General features: G+C 45.5%; 1 protein-coding gene across 2 annotated transcripts in view; it reads right to left on the bottom strand.

The window, feature by feature from the left end:
* DAGLA (diacylglycerol lipase alpha) overlaps positions 1–27,338 on the bottom strand; it is a 48,550-nt gene that overhangs the window by 9,817 nt on the left and 11,395 nt on the right. For both annotated transcript variants that reach the window (XM_044270081.1, XM_044270082.1), the window contains exons 2-13: positions 24,024–24,161; positions 20,503–20,714; positions 20,316–20,417; positions 20,044–20,182; positions 19,868–19,955; positions 13,163–13,297; positions 5,577–5,654; positions 5,361–5,485; positions 3,980–4,139; positions 1,463–1,546; positions 957–1,034; positions 388–468 (exon numbers count right to left, since the gene is read on the bottom strand). In XM_044270081.1, the coding sequence (XP_044126016.1) occupies positions 388–468; positions 957–1,034; positions 1,463–1,546; positions 3,980–4,139; positions 5,361–5,485; positions 5,577–5,654; positions 13,163–13,297; positions 19,868–19,955; positions 20,044–20,182; positions 20,316–20,417; positions 20,503–20,714; positions 24,024–24,118 (1,377 nt within the window). In that variant the 5' untranslated portion in view covers positions 24,119–24,161. The remainder of the gene's footprint in view (positions 1–387; positions 469–956; positions 1,035–1,462; positions 1,547–3,979; positions 4,140–5,360; positions 5,486–5,576; positions 5,655–13,162; positions 13,298–19,867; positions 19,956–20,043; positions 20,183–20,315; positions 20,418–20,502; positions 20,715–24,023; positions 24,162–27,338) is intronic.

Consider the following 27,338-nt stretch of genomic DNA (forward strand, 5'->3'; position numbering starts at 1 on the left):
ACTGAAAAACGTGTGCTGTCTGCATCTTTTGAGGGCCCATAGAAATGAATTGATCCGCAGAACTTCCGCAAAATTATACGGCCGTGTGAATGAGCCCTAAGAGTGACTTACTAGTTTCAGAACTCTCACAGAAATACACAGAGAGCTGCGCATGCGCGGTCACCTCCCTATTCACAGCGGAGCGAGTCAGTGCCTCAAGATAGGTGTGGCATCCATACTTATCGGACACTTATCCTGTGCATTTGCCATAAATGTCCATAATGAAATACCACTATAACTGTGCTTAGCTTTAATTTATTTTCCGAAATTACCCTGAAAACGGACCCACTCTATACCGTGAAACATGACATATGTTGATGACACTTATCTTTAGTTTGTGCATCTTACCAGATCTCTGCCAAACGCCTGAGACAGCACCATTTCCTGCTCCAACTTCTTCTTAATATACTCAGCAGAAAGAACCATTCCCTGAAAACAGCAAGACAGCAGCATGACATCACCGCGTCTGATCATTAAGGTGGCATGACAGGGGGACATTACTGAACGGCAAAGATGACTTGCCGCTCATCTACTTCCAAAGGGTAAACTGTGTGCATGATGTAACGAGCATGACTAATACGGATGGTGCCAGAGTCACACAGAGGTTAAGAGATAAACGGGGCACTAAACTTATTACGTGCTGCAAAGTCAAAAGGAATTATTTGAATGTATGTAAGCGTATGAGCCCGAGGTGGGGACTTCTGCAAACACCATGATTTCAGAAAACATCTAATGGAGTACTGATCGTGATCACTGAATAACTTCCATAAAGAGCATTAGGATATCTGAACACATCATGGAGATCTTGGAGATATATGAGGGAGAGCCAAGTCAGGCAACGGTTCTGCGCTCTACACCCTCCATGAGCCTGAGAGAAAAGCTGATGCGGAAAAAAATACAAAAAAACTGACCCTTACCTTGTGCCCTAACCATGTCCCATGGTGACCCTCCACTGGCAAGCGCTCTGCATCTCCCGTGAGGTCTGTCAAGGCATCCTGGGAACATGAATAGTGAGAAGTTTGGGACGTCTTACAAGACACACACTACTTGTTCTTAGAGGGTTTAAAAAAAACAAAAACAAAAAACAAAACACTTAACCCCCTATCCACAGGATGCTCGGCAGGGGCCACTCGTATCGCAGTTTAAATGTAGTGGTGGTCTTGTATGTCTGCTGCAGCTCTATTCAGTTCTGTGGAACTGCTGGAGAAGGTCGAGTACAGAGCTTGCCCGTTTCCAGACGTCCTATACAGCCGAATGAAGGGGCAGCGGACATGTGCAACTGTTGCTCCATTCCAATAGGAACGTGTGATTGGCTAGGGCCACATCTGATACACCCCTGCCATAAGACACGCCTCATACCCTGTGGGGTTAATTGTTTTTTTTTTTTTAAGGGAGAACCCCTTTAATAAGAAAGCATGCCTACCTTTGGAGAGAGTGTGCCACGTATACTAATCACCACTTTCTTCTTATCGTGATCAACAGCCACAAAGAATGGGGTTTCATAGACCTGGAGAAAGAGAATAAGTGATGAATGCCAATGACACCACATTAAAAATATAGATGAAGGGGGGGGACTTTCTAAAAACGCCTAACTGGTTAATTCTGTACCTACCATAGACTGTAATGGCAGCTGGCATGCCTGGCATCCTGAAACACTACTGATTGCAGAAGAGCCAGGAGAAGGACCCCCCACAGGTCTCAGCTACATCATGGCCAGTGTCACTATGACTGGCTGCTGGCTTGGTGTACAGACAGCCATAGGGTCCCTTCCAGGTCCCCAGGGATAACTGCTGCTCCATTCAACCCTATGGGCCTGCTAAGGACAGCCGAGCACTTGCACTCCGCTATCTCTGGCAGCCCCACCGAGTTAACTAGAACGTCAACCGTTCAAGTGATTGATGGAGGCCTCAGCAGTTGACCCCCACCAATCAGACTCTTATTCCATATTGCCGTCATGGGACAACCCCTTTAAGCCCTTAACGAACAGACCCATTTTTTTTTTTTCCTTCTCACATTCCAAAAGCCATACTTTTTTACATTTTCCGTTCATATAGCCATAGGAGGGCTTATTTCTGCGGGACAAGTAGTATTGTTTAATGGCACAAAATAATTTACCATATCTTGTATTAGAAAACGGGAAAAAAAATATTTGTAGGGTGAAATTGACAGCCATAACTTTTTATATATCCGTCTAAAGAGCTGTATGCGGGGCTTGTTTTATGAAGGGAAAACTGAAGTTTTTAATTGGCATCATTTTTGGGGAACCTATAACTATTTTATCATAGTTATTAAAAAAAAACAAGGCGACCAAAAATGGTGAATTGCATGTTTTAAATTTTTTTACACAGTGCAGGATTTTTTTTTTTTATACTTTAAGAATTTGGGCATTTTGTGAAACGGCAATACCTGTTATGTTTTGTTTTTTTATTGTTTATTTTTATATGTAAAATTTGGAATGGGGGGCGACTTGAATTTTTCAGTGTTTTCTTTTTAATTTTTTTTTTTTACTTTTTACACAATAACTTCTAGTCCCCTCAGGGACCTAGAACCTGAGATCTTCTGATTCCTTGTCCCATAGACCACAATAGAATACCATTGCAGTCTATAGGATTCTGACACTCTGCTTGTCAGGGCTGTACAGGAAGTTTACCTGGGAGGAGGGCTCCGACATATCGGTCGGTAATCCATTTACCTTCCCTTTGCATTGTTGCGTCTTATTGTGTATGTCTTTACCCACAACTAACTCCCATAGGAGTTTATTTATTCAATAGGCTTGGAAAATGGACCCGAAATCGGCTTCGGTACTAACTGGTACCTCGGTACCGAAGCCAATTTCGGTTCCATTTTTAAAAATAGTTTTAAGGTTTAAAAATCGATGCCCGAAGGTATTCATCGAAGTCTCGCGAGACTTCGGTGATAACTCACTTCGCCATACATTTGAATGCTGTACGGAGACGATCCTCCGTACAGCATTCAAACAAAGTTTTGACCGAAGCGACTTCGGATCTAGGATCCGAAGCTCGCTTCGCTGAACACTAATTCTAAATGACTTGATATCTCAGTAAGTACCTGTAGCCACTTTTCATGAATTTTTATATTTATTTTTTATATTTTTGTGTTATAAATAAAACTTATATTAATATTACTTATGAAGTGTTTTTTGTGTCAAATAGGGTACAATTGCACTGTAACATGTGTCGCGTGACATTCATGGATGGATTTTTTGTGACTGCCACGTCGCAGTGCAACACCGTAGACTAGCATTACAAAATATGTTGCGTAACACATTAGCCCTAGCCTTACTCCACACGTGCTGCGATCGCTATTGACTGCGGCATCTGTGGGCTTAAATGACCCGGGGTCAGCGGCATCGCTGATCCCATTGATTGCAGACGGGTGCCTGCTGTATTATACAGCCATGTAGAGTGGGCTCAGCCCAGCAACCCTCTCCATACAACACCTTACACGTAATGACGTAGATATACGTGCCTATGCATTAAGGGGTTAATGATAGGGGACACCACAGATCTCTACACCAGTGTTTCTCAACCAGTGTGCCTCCAGCTGTTGAAAAACTACAACTCCCAGCATGCCCGGACAGCCTTTGGTTGTGCGGGCATGCTGGGAGTTGTAGTTTTGCAACAGCTGGAGGCACACTGGTTGGGAAACACTGCTCTACACCATCCGCAGAGATAACACTGCCACAGTAATGGCAATGCTGATGGCTGCTCAGCAGCTGGTGATGTTACACCTGTGTGAATGAAGCTCCACAGAGGTCGGGATGGAAATTTAGCATCCAAGAAGATGTCATTTATGCGGTCAGGTCGCCATGGGTAACAGCTCAATCTCCTTACTCTGGTCTTCATAAACGAGGCCACTGACCATCAAGAACAACGCGACTGAGGAAAGGTATATGAAGCAGACAGGAAAGAAGACTAACCGCATCATGACATGAAGTGTACACAATGTCCACCATGTTCATGTTCTCATCCAGAAAGTGACGCTTTATAGCAATTGCATTACAACCGCAGCAGTTATCCTCCTCGATGGTAACTCCAGGGGCAAAGCGAGGACGAGAAGAGCAGAGACAACAGCAGCTGCTGCAGATGTCAAACCGAGAACACAGAGACAAGGAAGTTAGACAGACAAGGCCAAGCTGTAAAACTAACATGTACAGCAATATATACACAAGGCTGAGGCCTCATACACACAAGCGTATTTGGCATCCGTATCACACGGACCCCAGATAGGGCATTAGCGAAGCTATGCATAGCGCCATGGCAGGTAAATCCAGGCAGGGTTTGATGGTATTGGCTGAACTGCAAGTTCCATATCATATGGAGTTCACTTCTAGGAGCTCTGAATTCATGTTTTCCTACAGGTAACCTTAAAGGGCTTTGGCATTATCTTATGGAACTTCTAAAATGCCATAAACTGCTGTCACCTGGTATTAAAAACTCTAAAATTCCCCTTCCTTCCCTACCCCTGACCCTCAGTGCAAGGATATGGTTGGCAAACACTGGACAGAGACAGCTGCCGCGTCCACACCACTCAAGATTGTGGCAGTCACGTGATTTACTGACACGACCGTTTCCCCGGCTGTGCCCTCTTTTGCGCAGGTGCTGAAAGCGTTCAGTGCAGGCGTATATACAGCAGATTCTGATCCCTGTGCCTCGCTATACGCTGAACGTTAAGCAGTCAATCATGTGAGTGCCACCATCCCGAGGTGGTGCCGTCCAGTGTTTGCCTGCCATATTGAAGGGCAGCAGGGGACCTAGAACTGATGTGTTGCTGTATAGGCCCTCACATTAGTGCATTGGCAGCTGAACCTGTCGAAGGGTTCGGCCGACAGTCTGATGTGTTCGCAGAACTCCCGAGTCTCCCCCGACAGATGATGTTGGGGGAGAGAAGGATCGGGCAAAGTGAATATTTTCGTCTGATGCTTTTGCTCTCCTAGAGGTAGTGGCGGCAGCGATCTCCCTCCCCTCACTGAATACACATACATGTTCGGCCAAGCAGAAGGTGCATGTGTACGAGGGAGTCCGGAGACAATCGCTCGACCGACAGATACTGAAAGGAATCAGAGGGATTCAGAGTTTTCTTCGCTGGTACACACACCTGTTTATGGCATTTTGGAAATTTCACCAGAAAGTGGTCAACCCCTTTAATCGTTAAAACAGAGCCCCACTCAGGACTAAGTGGCCGTAATACACGTCTATTACCCAGCATGCACACGCTTGTGTACATGAGGTCTTAGCATAGATACAGGAAGGTCAAATAAAAAAAAGTGTAAAAACAATAGGAATCTTAGGATAACTCACGAGCACGCGCCCGCCAATCGGCAGATGCCACAAGTTGGTTTCCGGATGAGGTACATGGGCCAGCCATATGCCGCCAGTGCAAACAGCATGTAGTAACAGACCTCCTTGTACCGCTGCATCTCTTGCTGTAGTAGGACAGAAAGGACATTGTGAGAAGAGGTGAACCAGGACAGGCCGTACCTGTACAGGGCGAGGCTGAGGCGCGGCAATACTCACTGCATTTTTCAGGTCCAGATATTTTGTTTTTCTAGTGACTGGCATGCCCGACAAGAAAGCCAAGATATCATTATTAGCCTGAAAACAGAGAAAACGCAGAAAGTTTGCGATTGTATTTCAACATATCTACATTGCATTAACACTCATCTTTGCTGTTCCCCATCACCACATAGTCTTTTTTTCTGATGTATCATCAGACCTATTATTTATAAACCAAATTTTTATTTAGTTTGTCCCTCTGCCGGGAATGACATAAAACACATTTGTCCAATGAACGTAAAAGCATATACCGTAATTACATTGTCAGATGTTACAATGGAGCAATATTTATGTCTTATCAATATCACAAGGACAAACAGTAATATTTTATAGAACTATCACAATATCTACCCTCCCGCTTCCCATTGTGCCTAAACTCTCTAAATCTCCAAGGATCTCCTGGTGAGTGCCTATCTCAAGGCCAGACAATATCCTACTGCTCTAACATGCCCAGAGTGCCCTTCAGCTGTTCCATCAGATACCAGGACGGTTGTTTTAGCGGATCCATGAGCCCTTTCATTTCTGAAGGTTCTAAAACGCTTACAATAAAACTTCTCCATCTGGACATACGTTTTTTTATTTGTTTTTCAGATCCCTGTTCTGCTGCGAAAAACTCCCTAACTAGACACCATTTCACTTAGGAAGTTGATTGGAATAGCCAATTTTTTTTTTAGCAAACAGCGTTTTGCTGCCATAATACACATGTGTTATCTGTGTTAGGCTACTTTCACACCTGCGTTAGGTGCGGATCCGTCTGGTATCTGCACAGACGGAACCGCACCTATAATGCAAACGCTTTGATCCGTTCAGAACGGATCCATTTGCATTACCATGAACAAAAAAATAAAAAAATAAATGTATTTTTTTTGTTCATGATAATGCAAACTGATCCGTTTTGACTTTACATTGAAAGTCAATGGGGGACGGATCTGTTTGAAAATTGAGCCATACTGTGTCAACTTCAAACGGATCCGTCCCCATTGACTTACATTGTAAGTCTGGATGGATCCGTTTGCCTCCGCACGGCCAGGCGGACACCCGAAATTGCATAATCATGTTACAGTGTCCGTTGCGGGGATTAGCCAAAAAACGGGCCAGATGATGCATTACCTTCTGCGGAGTAGGCGCTACTTGCGGTAGCCGCTGGAAGCCTTCCACGGTTAAACTCAAACGCGATCTCACTCCTCCGGCCGCCTGTCAGCATTTCAAAAATCGTGCGCCTGTGTTGATTCGGCGCAGGGCGCTCTGAGATAAGGAGCTCCCTCTCAGTAACTCCCTCAGTGCGCCCTGCGCCGATGACTTCACGCAAAGAGAAGACGTCATCTCTCAGGGTACTGAGGGATGCTGGGAGCGAGCCTCCTTATCTCAGACGCCTGCGCCGAATCAACATAGGCGCGCATTTTTGAAATGCTGACAGGCTGGCCGGGAGGAGATCGCGGCTGCCCTGTCATCAACACAAGGAGGGGGCAGTTTTCTGCGTCTGCTACCAGCAAGTAGACTCCTACTTGCTGGTAGAAAGGTAATTAGGCATATTAGTAAAAGTAAGTTTTTGGCTAAATCTACTGAACGAAAATTATTAATAACATAGTGTATGGCAATATGGCAGGATAGGGATTATAAGTACACAAAAAAAAAAAAGTGGGGTGACAGAAGCCCTTTAAGTCTCCATTCCCCGAATTGCTTATTAAACCTGCCTTCCGAAAACTCGGGGTGCCCCCAAATAGACATGCGTTTGGACAGAGAATATGGTAACCCAAATTCTTTGCGGACTGCTTTCCATGTCGCTACCGTGTCTTATTATGAGGCTTTTCCTCATGGCCTGCGGCAGATTGGCATATTTAGTATGAAGCAGTGCGGTAAGAGACCAAGGAGAAGCCAAATGCGACTCCAATTTATAATTTGAGTAATTGCTTTTCCCAGTCAACCAGTCCAAGCCAGGCCTAAGGTTACTGGCGAGATTGTATCTCCTAATAGCTGGGAAATTCACCCCTCCTTTTTCTTTGGGAAGCTGCAGTTTCCGCAGTGAAATTCTCGGGCGTTTTCCTTTCCAGAGAAAATATCGGAACGCCGATTCTAGTGTTTGAATATCTGCATGTTTGATTAATAACGGTATTGTCTGCATAGGGTATAATAAGCGTGCGAAGCTAATCATTTTTAATTAATGACACCTACCCAACAAGGAAAGGGGAAGCTGGATCCATCTCTCTATGTCTCCCTGAATTTTCCGAAACAGAGGGGGATAGTTTAGCGAGTATATGGATTCTGGTGTCCTCCCTATATTGATGCCCAGATAACGAATGGTTTGCGTAGCTAGCCTTACTGGAAGATTTCGAAAATCATTCGCCCCAACGCTATGTGTCTGAGAGAGAAGCAGGAGTTCGCTCTTAGCCGCATTCATTTTAAATCCCGACGCATTTCCAAACTCTGCTAGCATATGTAACAGGGGAAGTAAGTCCTTGTGGGGTTCCGCTAAGAAAACTAGCAAATCATCTGCATATAATGCATGTTTTATCTCCATGGATCCCACTTTAATCCCTTCTGCGTCCCTGGTATTGCTTAGGTAGCGAGACAGCGGTTCTAGGGCAATGTTGAACAATAATGGTGACAAGGGACAACCCTGTCTTGTTCCTTTACCTATAGAAAAAGCTGGTGAAAGATATCCCGGGGTAAATATCCTAGCCGAAGGGTTTGTATATAATACCCGCAAGTAAGACCTAAAATTCCCCATTAACCCTATCTTATCTAAGACTCTATCCATCCATCCCCAGCTCACATTGTCAAACGCTTTCTCGGCATCTATTGTCAGAAGGGCTGGGGATGGATGCACATTCGGTCTCATCTTGACCTCATCTAACACCGCCAAGACCTTTCGGATGTTCGTAACTGCCGAGCGGCCTTTTACAAAGCCCACTTGAGAGTCTGAGATGATCTTGGGGAGAATGTTCGCAAGTCTCTCTGCTAAAATCTTTGAAAGAATCTTGATATCTGTATTAATTAACGATATTGGTCGGTATGAGGCGGCCTGTAAGGGGTCTTTCCCTGGTTTTGGTATTAGTTTTATATGGGCCGTGTTGGATACTTCAGGAAGTGGGAGTCCAGACATATGGGAATTATATACTTTTGTCGAAAGTGGCGTTGTTCTTTCCCCTAAGATTTTATAGAATTCTCCCGTATAGCCATCTGGTCCTGGGGCCTTCCCTAGCTTTAGACCTGATATTACTGTCTGAACTTCCTGCTGGGATATCGGGGCATTAAGATAAGCCAAATCTTCTGGGGAGACATGCGGTAAGTTTATGGAATTCAGCCAATTAACTCCACTGTCCACGTTTCTTTCTTTCTTAAATTTATATAAGTCGCTATAGAATTATCTTATAATCTCATTTATATCTTTGGGGTCATGTTTTAATTGTCCCTTTTTTATCTTTCAAGGCCAAAATCGGGGTGAAATGATAAAAACCCTTCGCTAAATTAGCCAATAATTTCCCGGGCTTATTCCCGAACTTGTACAATTGTGCGTCTGCTTTGGATCTATACATTAACTCCTTCTTTTGTAACCAATATTCGTATTCCTGCTTCTCTCTCTTCCACGTATTCTCTGTCGCATCTGACGGATTTATTGTAAAGGCTAGATAAGCTTGTCTTAGTTTAGAGCCATGGGCTTCAATTTCGGCTGTTATTTTCTTTTTAAGCCTCGCCACAGTGTGAGATCAATCGACCCCTCAACACAGCTTTTCCAGCATCCCAAGTCAACTGGGCATTATCAGGCATATCATTAGTATTAATGTATTCATCCCACCAACCCATCAGTAGTTTATGAAAATCTGCATTATCATATAGATCTGATGGGAAACACCAGATATAATCTGGGCCCCTCGGTGTATAATCCTGCAACCACATTATGACCGGAGCGTGATCTGAGATCACCAAGTCTCCTATAGTTAGAGGATTTACATCTCCCAAACAGAGTCCTTGATAATAATAAGTAATCTAGGCAAGACCACGATTTGTGTACTAGCGAGTAATGCGTATATTCTCGCCCCTCCGGGTGTAAAGCTCTCCAAGTGTCAACCAAGTTTAAGGCTGGGTTCACACCTGAGCGTTTTACAGCGCGTTCCTACGCGCTGTAAAACGCTCAACAAGGAGAAACCAATGATTCCCTATGGGAATGGTTCACACTTGGGCGTTTTACAGCACGTACGATCGCGCTGTAAAACGCCCGACGCTCCAAAAAGTACATGAGCGACTTTTGGGGCGTTTGTGGCCATAGGACACTGTAGTGAATCACACAAACGCGCGGCAAACGCGCGTTTACTATTACAAAAACGCGCATAAAAATGCGCGTCAAAAACGCGCGTAAAACGCGCGTTTGCGCAACGCTCAAGTGTGAACCCAGCCTAAAGGGAACCTGTCACCGGGATTTTGTGTATAGAGCTGAGGACATGGGTTTCTATTTGGCCACTAGCATATCCACAATACCCAGTCCCCATAGCTCTGTGTGCTTTTATTGTGTAAAAAAACCGATTTGATACATATGCAAATTAACCTGAGATGAGTCCTGTCCCTGACTCATCTCACATACAGGACTCATCTCAGGTTAATTTACATATGTATCAAATTGGTTTTTTGACACAATAAAAGCACACAGAGCTATGGGGACTGGGTATTGCGGATGTGCTGGCGGCCATCTAGCAACCCATGTCCTCGGCTCTATACACAAAATCCCGGTGACAGGTTCCCTTTAAGGTTGACATCAGATCCTGTAGTATATGGGCATTACGTTTCGCTGGGGGAGCAGCCCCTCTGTCTGTTCTTCTATCCTCCACCCAATCCGCCACTACATTCAAATACCCTAACAATCTCTGAGACTGCCCTATAAAATTTTTCGCAAGAGTCGTTGGGGCCATATATATTGTAGATACTCAACGTCTTTCCCGCAGATTGCATAGTGAGCTGAATAATTCTGCCCTCAGACCTATTATTTAAAGGAAGCCTGTCACCGGGATTTTGTGTATAGAGCTGAGCACATGGGTTGCTAGATGGCCGCTAGCACATCCACAATACCCAGTCCCCATAGCTCTGTGTGCTTTTACTGTGTAAAAAAAAAAAAACACGATTTGATACATATGCAAATTACCCTGAGATGAGTCCTGTCCCCGACTCATCTCACGTACAGGACTCATCTCAGGGTAATTTGCATATGTATCAAATCGTTTTTTTTCCACAAAAATAAAAGCACAAAGAGCTATGGGGACTGGGTATTGCGGATGTGCTAGCTGCCATCTAGCAACCCATGTGCTCAGCTCTATACACAAAATCCCGGTGACAGGTTCCCTTTAAATCATGTTTTTATCTTAAACGTATTTTTTTTTAGAATGTTTGGTGAGATTTTTTTATTGACATTTTTCCAGGTCACTAGGTCATGATTTCCTGTTCTGTACAGGTAACTTTTCAATATCCATTATCACCATAGGAAGAATGACAAGTAACACATCTTTATAGATAACACAGGATCCGCTGTTGACAATAGGTGATATCTACTCCCTCCTGACCTCTGCACCGGTCACAGAGCACCTAGAAATATCTACCATTTAAGCCAATGGATATCAGCCCCTGATCATTGTGTCTATGGCCCATGTAGCTGCACTCAAAAGACTGGAAAATAGAGATATCTCGTATGTCAATGTCTTTTAAATGAAGAGCTTTCTTGTTCTTCTCAAGAATCCGCGCTCACTCTGTCTCTGCCAGACGCGTTTCTGGGTCATACACCCCTTCCTCAGTGGCCACTGAGGAAGGGGTGTATGACCCAGAAACGCGTCTGGCAGAGACAGAGTGAGCGCGGATTCTTGAGAAGAACAAGAGAGCTCTTCATTTAAAAGACATTGACATACGAGATATCTCTATTTTCATCAAAACCGGAATACAAGTCGCACACTACTGACGTCAGTCCAACGTCAACTTAGTGACGTCAGTCTAGTGTTTAGCCGGCACCCAAGACTACTAGGTCACGTGGGACGCCACGGTTTGACCGAGTACACCCCGCAAGACGCTGCGAGCGTACGCACGCTGTGAAGATCCAGCTAGGAAGGGTGAGCCGTAACACTACAAGCGACAAGAGACTGTAAGTACGGGAGCACAGTCTCCCATTTGCCACATACCTCTGCTAATCCAGCATATTGGACAAATAGACATTAGCAATATCAGCGCTCCAATAGGACTGAGCCATTGGGCCTGATACCGACTATACCATTGCCCCAACATTATAGGCCTTAGTCCTACACCTCTGTGGAAAAAACTTTCACTGGAAAACTTTCACTGGGATACCCATTGCTACCATATCACTGTTGGCAACTTTCCTAGATTGGTGTTAGAACTAGTGAAGTTTTGCACATTTTGTTTAATATATATTTTAATGATTTTAAGGGTGTGTTCTTAAAATATTAATAAATATCTATACTTCATCCAGTGATCCCTTTTGAGTGTGCCCCCTCATTTCTCTCAAATCTCTACAATCTTATCTGGGTCCTGTGGGTAGGACCAGAGGGTGAGCACCTGCCCATACGCAACAGGGGTGAGCCGCTGTACGTTATAACTTTCTTCGTTTACAGACATCTCCTAGCAACCATCAGTGAAAAATGCACTGTATCCTCACCTGCTTGCGGATGCAATGCGTTTTTCACTAAAGCCTCATTCACTTCTATGGGGCGAGGGATGCGTGATAAACGCAGAATATAGAACATGCTGCGTTTTTCACGCAACGCAGAACTGATGTGTGAAAAAACATCAATAATCAATAGGTCAGGATTCAGTGCGGGTGATATGCGTTCACGTCACGCATTCACACGAGCGAGTTTTCCGCGCAGGTGCAAAGGGGCCTAAAAGTGGTCCCATATTGTAGGCAGGTCCCAAATGACAGAAGAAGGGGGGATATAAGTAGGTGGGGCCAGCAATACTATAATGCAGCAGAAAATACCGCCCCAACAGAATGAAATACCACAGTGCTGCCCCCGCTGCAGTATTCAACTGTATCACTGTTTTTAAGATGGTGATATGGTTGAATTCAGAAGGAGACCTATGGCCTTCACCCAGGTGCATAAGTATCTGATGCTTCTAGAATTAGTTAATGCTGACAGCATCAGATCATTATGTTCCCAGATACCAACTGTCAGGAGCGGCCCCTGGGCATAAGCCCACTGGAAATTTTCATGTAGGGTCTAGGGCCAAAACGCCCCTGGCGTTTCGCTGTTTCAGCAGCTCCCATTGCTGTGCATGGAAACTACTGAAACAGCGCAGCGCAGGGCTGGCCCAATGAGCTGTTTCCTGGCTGTCTGGGTTAGGACTCATCTTGCCTTAGTAATGGCGAAATGAGACAACCCTTTAAAGGGGACAGTGATCTCATCCCTTTGGTGTAGACAGTGATCAGCTGGTCACACATACACTTGATAACGTCTCGGGTCTCTGGGTGAGCTTATTTCTAGTTTTATTTTATTTTGTCACGCACTTATTTCCATGGTGAGCCGTATAGGTCGCCACGGCTAAAGGGACCTTACCTCGTCCAGCACTGCGTTGCGCTTTGCTCTCTGCCTTTGGCGCAGCAGAACTAACCCAGCGATGATGTCAGATGGCACAATATCCAGATCTCGGAAAAACTCTGCAAACAAGTAAGCGATTTCTGAATATGCGTCCTGAAAGAGAAGGCGTAACTTACTCTGTGCACATATACTCCATTCTTACATACGAATACGGTACATGTTATTGCGTATTGCACTGCATATAAGTATATGATGAACACAGTTTCTCCTAAACAGAGCAGAGACAGTATACTGGTCCCATCTTATTACATAAGAACTGATTCCATGGAGCAGTGTCAACCAGTATGGTACCAGGAACAGGGACCCCCCAGTGGACAAATGGTAAAAGTGACTTTTTATTTTAACACTTCTAGCTCAACTCTACTATGAAGGCCTAAAAGGCGGATTTACACCGCACAATTGTTAGGCCAACGATCGTGGATCCAAAGTTACTACGAATCCTGTGTAAATGTGCCGCCAATCACTCGTTCATCGGGGGAATTCATCGTTTATGCAGCAGGTTAAATCATCGTTTCTGGGCAGTAGACTATGCAGTAGCCATCGCTTGTCCCCATACAGTGGAGGTGATCGATGCATCTAAACGCAGCTCTTTTCTCCACCGACGAGCAGGCAATCATCGTGAAGGAACTGCCCTTCCCGATAACTGCTGCTCCGTCGGTGTCTGTAAATGCGCCTTCAGACCATGAACTAGATCAGGGGTGCACAACCTGCGGCCCGCGGGCCGCATGCGGCCCCCAGAGCCATGGTTTGCGGCCGCCGCCCTGCTGGGCAGAAACACAGCTGATCCTGCAATCAGCTGTGTTTCTGCACAGAGCGCCGCACAGCAGATGGATCACAGGTTTTGCTCCTCTACTGTAGCAGGAGCAGAAAGGGTCCCCGGCTATTAGTAAGAGTGGGGAAGCCGAGGAGAAGACAGAAGCGCTTTATTAGCGCTTCTGCCTCCTCCTCTATGAGCACTCTGCAGTGTGGACCCAGCGATCATGTGATCGCTGGGTGTCTCGGGAACAGAGGAGCGCTGCCCTGGTACAAAGCCTCCGCAGCAGGCTGGTTTCCCTAAAACTGGGGCTCCTTTGGATGATCCAGCTACAGTGGTAATAGTACAAAAAAAGAGTCACTTATTGTCTCCCAAAGGTCTTTCAGTGACCTCTTGGGGACAAATTATGTGGTAAAAATATATATATATATAAAAAAAAAGTTAAAAAAATGATTCAAAAAAATTTGAAAAAAAATAAATTAATTAAAAAATTAAATAAAAAGGAAAAAGTGCTTAATAAAAGAGAGTGTTCACTGTCCCACCACAGTCTTTTTATGAAAAAGTGCAAAATTTAAAAAAGTGACAGTGTCCCCCAAAGTCTTTTTATGACCTCTTGGGGGACATATTATGTAGCAGAAATATATTAAGTAAAAAAAAAAAGGTACATAAAAGAAAAAACACCCACACCAATCAAAACCGTCACCATTACCGTCACCATTCACGTGAAACTTTTCATATTATATAGCAAAACAGCCTACACAAAATAGAGAACTAATTATAATAATATATTTTGGTGTCAGTTTGCATATTGAAAGAATAAGGAGCTATAGTTTGAAAAAAATATACTTTTTAAAAACGTTTTGTACAGTTTCCCCCAAATAAAAATTGTTGCAAAAATTATTTTGGTAGTCCAACAAATAAGATAATTACAACCATTTGAAACACCACGCGCGCTAAATCACAAAAAAGTGTCTGGTCATTAAGGCCTTTTCGGGCCTGGTCATTCAAGCGTTAACCAATAGGCGCCTTCCCCACTAGCAAGGTAATGTGCTTACTGGTTACTGCAGGGCGCCTATAACTGGATTGGCAGGAGATGGTAATAACCAGTGAGCTCCGTCCTCTGCAGTGAAGGAAAACGCTGATTTAGAAATAGGAGGCAGGATGGAAGGAAATGTCGCCACTTTTCTGGTAAAAAAAGATTTTTAACAAGTTCCTGCAGCATGGCCTCTGAAATCGAAAATTCATAATTACCTGCTCCACTCCGCTCTGGTCCTCTGCACTGCCCCCGCTGCCTCCATCTTCCGGTTCCTGCTCTGTTTACACCTGTCAGTGCATGGCCATGGTCACTTGCACGGCTCTAGTCAATGACTGGCTTCAGCAGTGACACGCTGCTTGTGTCCACATCACCGCCTAAGCCAGTCATTGTCTGGAGTGGTGTATGACCATGTCCATGCACTGCCAGGTGTAAACAGCTGAGGCAATTCGAAGAACCAGAGAGGCGGGGAGCAAGTAAGTATAACTCTTCGGTTTTAGGGGTTATGCTGCAGCACGATATTTGGGACAATTACTGGGAACAAGTGTTCATAGGAGCGCTCATATCTTATATCTGGCCAGTATAATCGTGCAGCTGATCAGTCGATTATCAAGGAATTGCTCATTTGTCGGCTGATTTGCATTATTTATCAGGATGAAAGATGTCCGATTATCTGCAGCACGACTGTGGCAGCGATCAGTCCTCCCCTGTCACTTTGCACTGGCTTGTGTAATAGGCAGATGAGTGCCGATCAACATTTTTTTTATTTGCGGCCCCTTGAAATAGAACGATGTGACAATGCGGCCCCCAGACCAAAAAAGGTTGTGCACCCCTGAACTAGATCATCCGCATTGCTTGCATTGCTTAAAAAAAAAAAAACATATGGATTTCAGTGATCTACTCAAGACTAGTGTTGATCACGAATATTCGAATTGCGAATTTTAATGGCGAATATCGGCACTTCGAGAATTCGCGAATATCGCAAAATATATTCGGAATCGCAAATATTTTTATATAACAGTTTATGCAAATTTTTATGTGATTTTTATGCGAATATTCGCAATCAAGAAAATAATGCCTGGAGATCACGAATTTGCGAATATATTGCGAATTAGAATATTGCCCCTGTCGCTCATCACTACTCAAGACCAGCTGAAGGCCTGAAGTCCTAAGCTGCACATGATACTCTGGAGAACAAGAGACAGTTCTCTGCACATGCCATAATAGAGGATCAGCCCATATGAACATCCACACAGACGTCCAGATCACTGGGGAGCAGGACCAGTAAGGAGGGGGGGGGGGGGGGAGGGAGCCGCACTACTTTCAGCGTTCCTCCAGAGAACTGAATCTCTTCTAAGCTTGTTGAGAGAGACGTCAACGAGTGCTTGATTTTCTTTACACGGCAATCTGGGGATGGTGGAAGGTCCCTGGGGGGCTAGTAACGCGGTAATTATGGCAGTAATGCTCCATAACCTCCTCTAATTGTATTAGAAATGAGGCTGAAACAGATTACAAGAAATAATGACGCCCAGCAATCCGCATCCATCTCTGCAATGTTACCAGTGCTAACGTGAACTCAGCTAAGGCCATGTACAACCTCTGCACCTGGAATCTCCTCTTTACACTGTCTAATGGTAAAGACTCTGCATTTCCAGCCAAACGACAGAATGTGGATAAAAACTGGTGCAGTAAATCCCTTAAAAGGCATCTGCCAGCAGATTTGTCCCTATGACACTGGCTGACCTGTTACATGTGCACTTGGCAGCTGAAGACATCTGTGATGGTCCCATGCTCATATGTGCCCGCATTGCTGGGAAAAATGATGTTTTATTATATGCAAATGAGCCTCTAGGAGCAACAGGGGCGTTACCATTACACCTAGAGGCTCTGCTCTCTGCAACTGCTACACCCTCTGCACTATGATTGACTTTAGGAAAAGTCAGGGCCAAGCGTGATCACGTTTACACTGCCTGGTCTTGTCAAAGTGCAGAGGTCGTGGTAGTTGCTGAGAGAGCAGAGCCTCTAGGTGTAATGGCAACGCCCTCGTTGCTCCTAGAGGCTCCTTTGCATACATTCAAACTTCATTTTTCTCAGCAATGCGGGCACATAGGAACATGGGACCAACACAGATGTCTTCAGCTGCTAATGACACATGTAACAGGTCAGCCAGTGTCATAGGGACAGATCTGCTCACAGATGTCCTTAATGGACGTTAGCATAACAGTCACTCAAAACCTAGCCCTCAATCCATGTAAGTAATGGACAAAAAAAAAGCTGCTATTAGTAAATGGTCAGGACAGGTGACAATGACAATTTAGAGTAGGTCATTACCTAGATAAAAAGTTTGCACTAAGGGAACAGTCGAGTGACTATTTCTGGTCTGAGTTCCACCCAAATACCGTTTCGTGAAGGATATCATTACAGGAAAGTAGGCCAGGTCACCGCTTCTCTTTGGGAAAAGATTTGTTTTAATAGGATCCGTTTTTTTCAGACGAAACATGGACCATAAACATGGTTCAGAGATTTCACCCCACCAAAGGTTTCTTCTAAAATTCTGGAGGAACAGGGTAGCCTCAGGCCACATTAGCTTTTCAGCAAAACCACAACCAGGAAAGTAACAATCTGCAAAGTGCAGAACAGCCTGGCTTGAACTGCAGGGAACTGCAACATAGCTCCATTCAAGGAGCCCCCGCCGATCCCATATTGATAGCTTATCCTATGGAGAGGCCATCAATATGAAAATCTTCAAAACCCCTTTACAGTGCAAATAAAAAAAAATTAATGCATGATTTAAATATATATATATATATATACACATAATTACAAATACCTTTTTAGACTTAAACAAACCACACTATATAGAAGTGAAGGGTGGTCTTAAAAGCATTTTATAAGATTTTTTTTTTTTTTTTACTGATGACCTATCCTCTGGATAGGACATCAGTATCTGATCGGTGGGGTCCAACACCCGGGACCCTGCCGATCTGCTGTTTTGAGTAGGCCGTGGCATTCCTGTGAGCACCACAGCCTTCTCACAGTTCACCAAGCACAGCGCCGTAAATTGTATAGTGGCTGTGCTTGGTATTGCAGCTCAGCCCCATTCACTTGAATGGGACGAAGCTGCTCCTAGGCCACGTGAACGATGAATGTGTTTGTCACTGGCCTAGGAAAAGCAGATAGAAAGGCTGGGCCGCCACCGATCAGATACTGAGGCCTATACTGAGGATAAAATCTTGGAAAACCCCTTTAAAGAGCCTCTGTAAGCATGATCAACCCTATTAAAGCAAGCATACTGCCTGGTAGGGTTGATCATGCTGATTAAAATTATACCTTTCTTTTGTCTGTATGTTAAACAGCTGCAGCGTGTTTTTATTCATTTGCAAATTATCAAGTTCAAGCACCAAGGGGCCGGCCTGAGTTCTTGGAGCACTGCCTTTGTAACTCCCCTCTGCTCTGCACCCTCCACCGTCCCCTTGATTGACAGGGTTAGACATCAAGTACGGTAAGGGCAGAAGCAGCAGATGCAGTCATCCTTCTCATATCAGTGACATGCAGCTCTGGCTCAACCTTTGCCTTTACATTGGGGAGTATTTTGTATGAGTATTAGGAAAGCTGTGTCATAGCACAATATCATATACACTACTTACAGCATTACTTGCATTAGGCCATTTTGCCATTCACACAAGATTTTAACCCCTTAGTGACCAGCCTGTTTTGGGCCTTACTGACCAAGCGTTTTTCTTCCTTTTTCATCGTCGCCTTCCAAGAGCTATAACTTTTTTGTTTTTCCGTCTAAGTAGCTGTAGGAGGGCTTGTTTTTATACAGGACAAGTTGTAGTTTTTAATGGTGTCATTTTGGGGTACACATAACTTTCTGATTAACTTTTTATTAACTCTTTCTGGGAGGGAGATTTTTTAAATGATAAATTTTACAGTCTTGATTTTTCAGTATAAATAACATAATATATTTATTCTCTGGGTCAGTACGATTATAGGCATTCTAAATACATAGTTTTTTACTTTTACTACTTTTGTGAAATAAAACCTCCCTTTTGTTTTATAAAAAAAAAAAAAGAAGGAAGAAAGAAAATATTTTTTGCATCGTTGCTTCCCAAGACCCATAACTTTTTTATTTTTCTTTCTATGGAGTTGTGCGAGGGCTTTATTTTTGACGACGACTTGTAGTTTTTATTGGTATCATTTTGGGGTAAATGAACTTTGACTGCCAATTATAAAAAAAAATCTGTGGCGATTAAGATTATATTAGAAATTATTTTTACGGTATTCACTGTAGGGGATAATTTACATGATATTTGTGTAGTGGGGGTTGTTATGGACGGGGTGATACCAAACATGTGGGGGAGATTTTATTTTTGCAATTTTTGTTCATTGAAAAGCGTATTATCAATGGAAAAAGCGGATCTTTTTAATTAATAAATGTTTTTTTATTACCACAAGGGGACTATAACAGGCATATTATATTGCTTTTAAAATACAATGCACTATCCCTATAGTGCATTGCATTTTAATGTCAGTGCTATACCGACATTGACCAGCAGACTGGTCAATGTCAAAAACTTGTAAAAAAAAAAGTACAAGTCTCTCTTGGGATTTTAACCCGAGACCCTCTAAACAGAAGGCAGAACATTTACCTCCAAGCCTAGGGCCCTTTTATGTTGAGAATACAGTTTTTTATATTTAGAAAGCTAATACATATTACTGGTTTCACAGGGGTTGTCCAGTACTTTTATATTGGTGAGGTTAGGGGCTTCGCTGAGTTTGGAAAATCGACCCTTTATAAAAATCAGTGGGCTTTCAGGTAGTGATTGCACACTGTGCTGGATTATCTGGTTTCCGTGCATCTGCATGTACTTACAGACTGAGAGTCCTTAGTGCGAGTGCAGCACAGGAAGACTTTCAAACGACGGGTCCAGCTGCTGGCCTGACCTTCCTCCAGGCGATGTCTAAGACCACGCAGAAATAAAAAAGGGTGAGGCTGTAGCAAGAGAAATATAAAAAATAAAATAAATGAGGGGTAGGAATGGCATTTACCGCAAGTTGTAAGTGCGCAGGTTCCGTTGTCTTCTTTTCGTTGCACGCAGCTTCACAAAGGTTCTTCCAGTTGGATCAAACACACAGAGAACAGTAATGCAGACGCTAAGGATGACCACCCAGTTACATACCACCATCCCTATAAAAAAAAGTAAAGCATGAAAGACTTTGCAAAACGGTCGGTGACACACAATAGACAGATAGGCAAGTGTTAGCTACAGACATCGAGGGTCTTCACGTGGCAGCCATGTAAAGAAGTCGATTCCACTTACCCAGGGTGACATTTTTTGCGGTGACATCATTGCAGGAAGTGTAATACTGAGCGAGCCAGACAATACCCACGATGGCATACACAAACTCAATCACCAGGATTGCTACAAGGGATGGAAGACCGTGTAAATATAGATTATTTCCACGTTACGCATGCCGAGGGAAAGCTTACCTGGAAATCTTACTCACCGAGCCGGACGTAGAGCACATACTGCATGGAGTCTCTAGGTTCGGTGTACAGGATTCCCCCTCTCATGCTCAACCAGATGATGGCCACCTCTGCAATCATGCAGCTGAGCAGAATACCCAGGTACCCACGCCCGTGATCCACCAGATTCAGGGAACATGTCTCATGCGGGTTATAGGTCAGGCCAAAGAGCACCACGGATAGGATAACAAACCTGTGAGAAGAAGTAATTAAGAATCAAATATTCGGAAGTACAATATTGTCACAGCTCTGCTTAATGCCCAACGTAAATCTGTGCCACCCTAACTCAAAGTCATTGTAACCAAAAAATGCCCAAATCATGGGTATAATTGTTATCAGCAAGCCAAAAGCACTCAATGCCATGCAGGAGGTGTAAAGGAGCGTCAAATTTTAAAGGAATTCTCCGACACTTTCACACTGATGGTCTATCCTATTATGCTGTAGTCAAATCTTTTCCCCCATAACCTTCAATAGCTGTGATCGGTGGAGAGCTGAATCCCAAAAACATATGTATGTTGGGTTCAACAGAGCATTCATGTGTTTTAACAGTAAGAGGAGAAAGCTGTTGCCATACAACTCTGCTGGAAGAAAAGGATCGGGCACTGAATTTAAAGGGGTTCTTCAGGAATTCAGAAAATGAAAATACTTAAAATATTACTTTATAATAAATATATTTCCAAATACCTTTTATTATTTATAATGGCTCGTTCTGTCGGGGGGAGAAATCATCAAGGGAAACAAAATGGCTGCTGTCCTGCCAGTACACACAGAACCTGTCCTAATCACACAGTAGGACAAGTTACTTTACAACACTGAGGTAAAGAGCTGCCTCATCCTCCTCTCTGCTCTACAGCTGATAAGATCTTTAGCTGAATCTCTGGGGAATTAAGTTCAGAGGGTTGAAGTACATAAAGTACAGAGAGGATGGACATGGAAACTGCGTAGAAGTGCTGCTGCTCATTACCCCCACCCTCCTCTCTGTACTTCATGTCTCCTCATCATTTCCATTCCCACAGAGCTGAGAGGAGGATGAGGCAGCCCTTTAGTTCAGTGCTGTGAAGCAACTTGCCCTGCTGTGTGATTAGGACAGGTTCTGTGTGTACTGGTAGGAGGGCGGCCATTTTATTTCTCCTAGTGATTGCTCCGTAGACAAAACTAGCCACTCTAACTGAAGAAAGGTATTTGGGAATATATTTATTATAAAGTAAGATTTAAACTGTCATCAGTAAAATCGTTATGTAGCTGGATGACATTAGCACATCGCTAATGTCAGCAGAACATAATTGTATGACTTATATCTCCCTGCCTTCTGCCGTTCGCTCTAAATAATGACTTTTATAATATGCAAATGAGCCTCTAGGTGCTAGTAGGGCGTTGCTACAGCACCTAGAGGCTCCGTCCTCTCACCGTTTGGCACGCCCTTGTAAATGTGATTGACGTCCTCGGCCTCCTCCGTGCTCCGCAAATCCCGCGCCTGCGCCGTACATTTTAGTATTAGGCGCAGGCGCAGTGAGTAAAGGACCGCAGCAGGCGAGCATCCTTCACTCACTGCGCCTATTACTAAAATGTACGGCGCAGGCGCGGAATTTGTGGGGCACGGAGGAGACCGAGGATGTCAATCACCTTTACATGGGCGTGCCAAACGGTGAGGGGACGGAGCCTTTAGGTGGTGCAGCAGTGCCCCACTAGCACCTAGAGGCTCATTTGCATATTATAAAAGTAATTATTAAGCGTGAACGGCGGCAGGCAGGGAGATATAAGTCATACAGTTTTGTTCTGCTGACATTAGCACATCGCTAATGTCAGCCAGCTTCATAACTATTTTACTGATGACAGAAACCCTTTAAGTATTTTCATTTTCTTAATTCCCGGAGAACCTCTTTAAGGAGTACCTAGTCCCTCTCCCAAAATGTCTGTTTTAGTAACTACTTGCATTCCCCTTGTAATAGCTAATTTGGAGCATCTATTCTTATGACCGTATGCTGTGCCATTTCTTTATTATTCCTGCTAGAAGTTATGACTGAATTGCTAGAAGTTTGCAGTGAAGGTCCAGATGGGTGTTACTAGTTGGCGGTGTGTCCCTGCACAGTCTTACATTATCCGTTCAGTGCTGCCAGTGTCAGGCTGTGCAGGGACACATTCCCAACTGGTAACATCCATCTGGATCTTCACTGCAAACTGCTAGCAATTCATTTATAACTTCTAGCAGGAATAATAAAGGAATGGCACAACAAAGAGTCATAAGAATAGATGCCTCAGAATTATTAGAACATGGGGAATGTAAGTATATACTAAAACAGACATGTCAGGAAAGGTGACCGGTCCTCTTTAAACATCTCAGTCCTTCTTTCCTGTGACATCATCTGTCGGGGGTTAGGCAGGAGGCCCTCCATACAGGCTCCGGGCTGACAAGGGGTTAGGCAGGAGGCCCTCCTTACAGGCTCCTGGCTGACAAGGGGTTAGGCAGGAGGCCCTCCTTACAGGCTCCGGGCTGACAAGGGGTTAGGCAGGAGGCCCTCCTTACAGGCTCCGGGCTGACAAGGGGTTAGGCAGGAGGCCCTCCTTACAGGCTCCGGGCTGACAAGGGGTTAGGCAGGAGGCCCTCCTTACAGGCTCCTGGCTGACAAGGGGTTAGGCAGGAGGCCCTCCTTACAGGCTCCGGGCTGACAAGGGGTTAGGCAGGAGGCCCTCCTTACAGGCTCCGGGCTGACAAGGGGTTAGGCAGGAGGCCCTCCTTACAGGCTCCGGGCTGACAAGGGGTTAGCAGGAGGCCCTCCTTACAGGCTCCGGCTGACAAGGGGTTCGGCAGGAGGCCCTCCTTACAGGCTCCGGGCTGACAAGGGGTTCGGCAGGAGGCCCTCCTTACAGGCTCCGGGCTGACAAGGGGTTCGGCAGGAGGCCCTCCATACAGGCTCCGGGCTGACAAGGGGTTAGGCAGGAGGCCCTCCATACAGGCTCCGGGCTGACAAGGGGTTAGGCAGGAGGCCCTCCATACAGGGGACAAGGGGTTAGCAGGAGGCCCCTCCATACAGGCCTCGGGCTGACAAGGGGTTAGGCAGGGGGCTCTCCATACAGGCTCCGGGCTGACAAGGGGTTAGGCAGGAGGCCCTCCATACAGGCTCGGGCTGACAAGGGGTTAGGCAGGAGGCCCTCCATACAGGCTCCGGGCTGACAAGGGGTTAGGCAGGAGGCCCTCCATACAGGCTCCGGGCTGACAAGAGGTTAGGCAGGAGGCCCTCCATACAGGCTCCGGGCTGACAAGGGGTTAGGCAGGAGGCCCTCCATACAGGGTCCGGGCTGACAAGGGGTTAGGCAGGAGGCCCTCCTTACAGGCTCCGGGCTGACAATCTCTGTGTGTATCTGAAATAAAGCAGAGATGCAGACTCTTATCTGCTTAGGAGAAAATCAGTCAGCTTTGTACTATCTGTCCTCAGGGATAAGGATCTGATTAACCGGATAGCCCGGGATTATGATGGATACACGAGAAGCCTTCTTTACTCACCACGTGCTGTGCAGTACAAAGAGGAAGATTCCCGGCAACACCAAATCATCGCTGCCCACAGACCAGCGCCGGCGGAACACCACAATCCCCGGCATGGTGAGCAGCAAGCACTACGTCACCGCGGCCTGCCCTTACTGTCTGTGGAGGGGGGAAACAAAAAAAAAAAAAAACACAATGGACTGGGAAACAAAAAGGAAATGTGTCTATACAACCATATAAAGCTCAGTGACAACCAATATGGCTGCCATAAAAAAGCCCCAGAAGAGATTGGCAGGCGTTGAATGGCGATTCTGCCCAGCCTATACTAGGCACTCTCCAATCCAGAGCAAGGACGTGAGCTGATCGCCGACTTATTAGGCAATATAAGGAGCAGGCGCCCCAGCATAGTAATAGTTAAATATTACAGTCCTATTATACTAGCAGACATTACGTCAGCACCACAGGCCGCAGGAAAGCGCTCTTCTCCGCAGAGCTTACAATCTGGCCTTTCATAGCTGTACGAGACTATACATCCAGCTTCCAATGTGCCCCTCGGGCTCCGGCCTCTTCTGCCGCCCCAGGACACGACCAGAACAATTGTGAATGTACAGCAAAGTCCTCGTCCGCCTCTATATAACAAGCAGCCTCTGTTCCTACTCGCATCAGCACCCACCAGCGTCCATTCCTATGACGTCTACAGCCGCGGCACCTGCTCTCACGTCCACCTGCCAGAAGGGCAGCCTCGTGTAGTCTGACCACTGTCCTAATGGGGGAGATTTATCAAAACTGGTGCCAAGGAAAACTGGCTTAGTTGCCCATAGCAACCAATCAGATTCCACTTTTCATTTTTCAGAGCTCCTTTGGAAAATGAAAGGTGGAATCTGATTGGTTGCTATGGGCAGTTTTCCTTTACACCAGTTTTGATAAATCTCCCCCAAAGAGTCTGTAGATCTCATCTTATCTGAGGCGCCATAACCCTGTTCAGAGGCCGCCAGAGCCGTCCCCACCTATATAAGCCGCTCCATGCTTTGAAGGTTTACCACCATGATTCCGGTTGCCCTTGGTTTACTAATTTGTGGCAAACTCATGAGACCACTGCTTGGTGGCATTTTTTTATTCTTTCTGCCATTTGAGCGTCTGGCAATCTAAAGCCATGACCACACAAAGGAGAGACACGTCCGTTCTTGGCGCAGTGTCTGGACAGACGGCACGGTGGGCGTCCGCTCTTGGTTTAGCGGGTGTATGGCATTCAAATTGAAAAACCGTGGTGGAAACCCTATTGGTTTCTGCTGGGGAATACGCTGCAGAGGCAAAGTCCACCACCATGTGAGTGGGCCCCTGCACCTCTCTAATCAGATCTTAAAGCGACCACACACCTTTAATAGCGGTCAGCCAAACGCTAGTGCATCCGACCCTTTTTCTCCAACCCCCCCATACACACGCATGCTCAGTTCAGCCAGGCATTCCATAGGGAGAGAGGAGTTAGGCTGGGTTCACACCTGAGCGTTTTACAGCGCGTTCCTACGCGCTGTAAAACGCTCAACAAGGAGAAACCAATGATTCCCTATGGGAATGGTTCACACCTGGGCGTTTTGCAGCGCGTACGATCGCGCTGTAAAACGCCCGACGCTCAAAAAAGTACATGAGCAACTTTGGGGCGTCTTGTCGCGCGTTCCCGTACATAGACTTCCGGGAACGCGCGACAATGGGCGTTCGCATACTACTGGAGCCGCGTATGTGAGACGCCGGAGATTCGCGCATACACAGCGCTCAGGTCAGGACGCTCATGTCTGAACCCAGCCTAAGCTGCTGCACAACCCCTCTGGCTACGGCATATCTTCCTTAAAAACGAAAGGATCGGCTTTGAAATTAATTGGAGGCTAGTCACGCCGTTCATAGATTTCCCCCTACACTGCTGTAAGACCTGGCTAATTTATGACAAGGTGTCCACCTCGCCATAAATTAGGCGCATCGTTGGCAGTCCTAACGTAAAAATGACTCAGTCCCTGACTGGAGTTTTTACTTCTCTTTTACGCCAGTTTTTGACGGAACCAAAGTCTCGGCACGGCCTCCACCACTCCCAAGTGGCAAAGACACCAGAAAATTGCCTGTGCGTCAAAATACTGTTGCACGGGTGTTTAAAAAACCCTGCAAAACCGGCGTAGAAATCTTCGTAAATGACCTCTACTGAGTGCAGTGTGAACACAGCCTTACCTAGCAGCTCTTCGCCCCGGCTCCCAGGCATTTTCTTCATGAGAATACCCCCATCGGGCCCCAGGTTGGCGGTATTTTTCCGATACAGATATGATCTCGCCAGTTGCACGCGAGTCCGGCTATTGCCTTAATCAGGGTTTCTCTTCGGATCACCATTTACCAGATGAAGAAACTTTTGACTAGTCGCACACGATCGAGGCAAATGACCGTGTAAATCCGGCCAAATCCGGCAATCATTCCTTGGGTTAACCCTTCGCTGCCGGAGCAGCCGTGGGGTCTACACAGCGTCTTAAGAGATCTCAGAAAAATGGCTTGCTCCCAGGACATGGACCATCTGCCCTGCTTACTGCTCCCATTACATAACCTGCTGCCTCGCACGGTGTGTTCCGCTCACAAACCATCCGAATTAAAATCTGGCTTTTTTTTTTTTTTATTTATTCTTAACTACTCAAAATACACTATATTTATTCTGCACAGACGGCTGAGATGTAGGGTGCTGTTTGCTGGGCTCCTTATACTGTGTGGCCCTCCCGGTCACCTCATTTGCTTTCCCTTTTCAAAGGGCTTGGGTCAATGAGTCAAAATTGATCCCCCCTCCCCCATTTGCAGCAGAGTTGTTATTTCGTCTTCATGCCTTTGACCACCATGTTTCCTCTAGGTGGCACGGTAAGAGACACCACAAAACACCCCCCCAAATCTAGGTTTTCTGGATCTGTGTGCGACATGGGGCAACCCTCGCTATGCTGGTCCTGAGTGTGGGTCTCAGTACTCTGAAGCCGGAGGTATTCATGTCCGCTACATTACCAGTCGGCACCACAGCATGGTTATATCTCCAGCCGGAATGCCCATGACAAATGACCAGACGCCTCTGTCTTCCTCCCCCCTCTGTCCAGTACCTGCTGCGCTCCTGCGGGTCCTGCGCTGCGCTCTCCGTCTCGTCTCTCCCTCTCTCTGGACTATTGACTTTACAGATCAATATTGACAGTTTGATCTTTGCCTGGTGCCGCAGGTGGAAATGGGTGAAATGTCCTGTGCCGTCATTTTCTACAGGCGTTTAACCCCTTCCTGGGCAGAGCCAGTCTCCTAATATCCAACTCTATGGGGTTCATTTTTTTATCCTGA

Source organism: Bufo gargarizans, chromosome 10 (assembly GCF_014858855.1).
Source record: "Bufo gargarizans isolate SCDJY-AF-19 chromosome 10, ASM1485885v1, whole genome shotgun sequence".
Classification (NCBI taxonomy): Eukaryota; Metazoa; Chordata; class Amphibia; order Anura; family Bufonidae; genus Bufo; species Bufo gargarizans.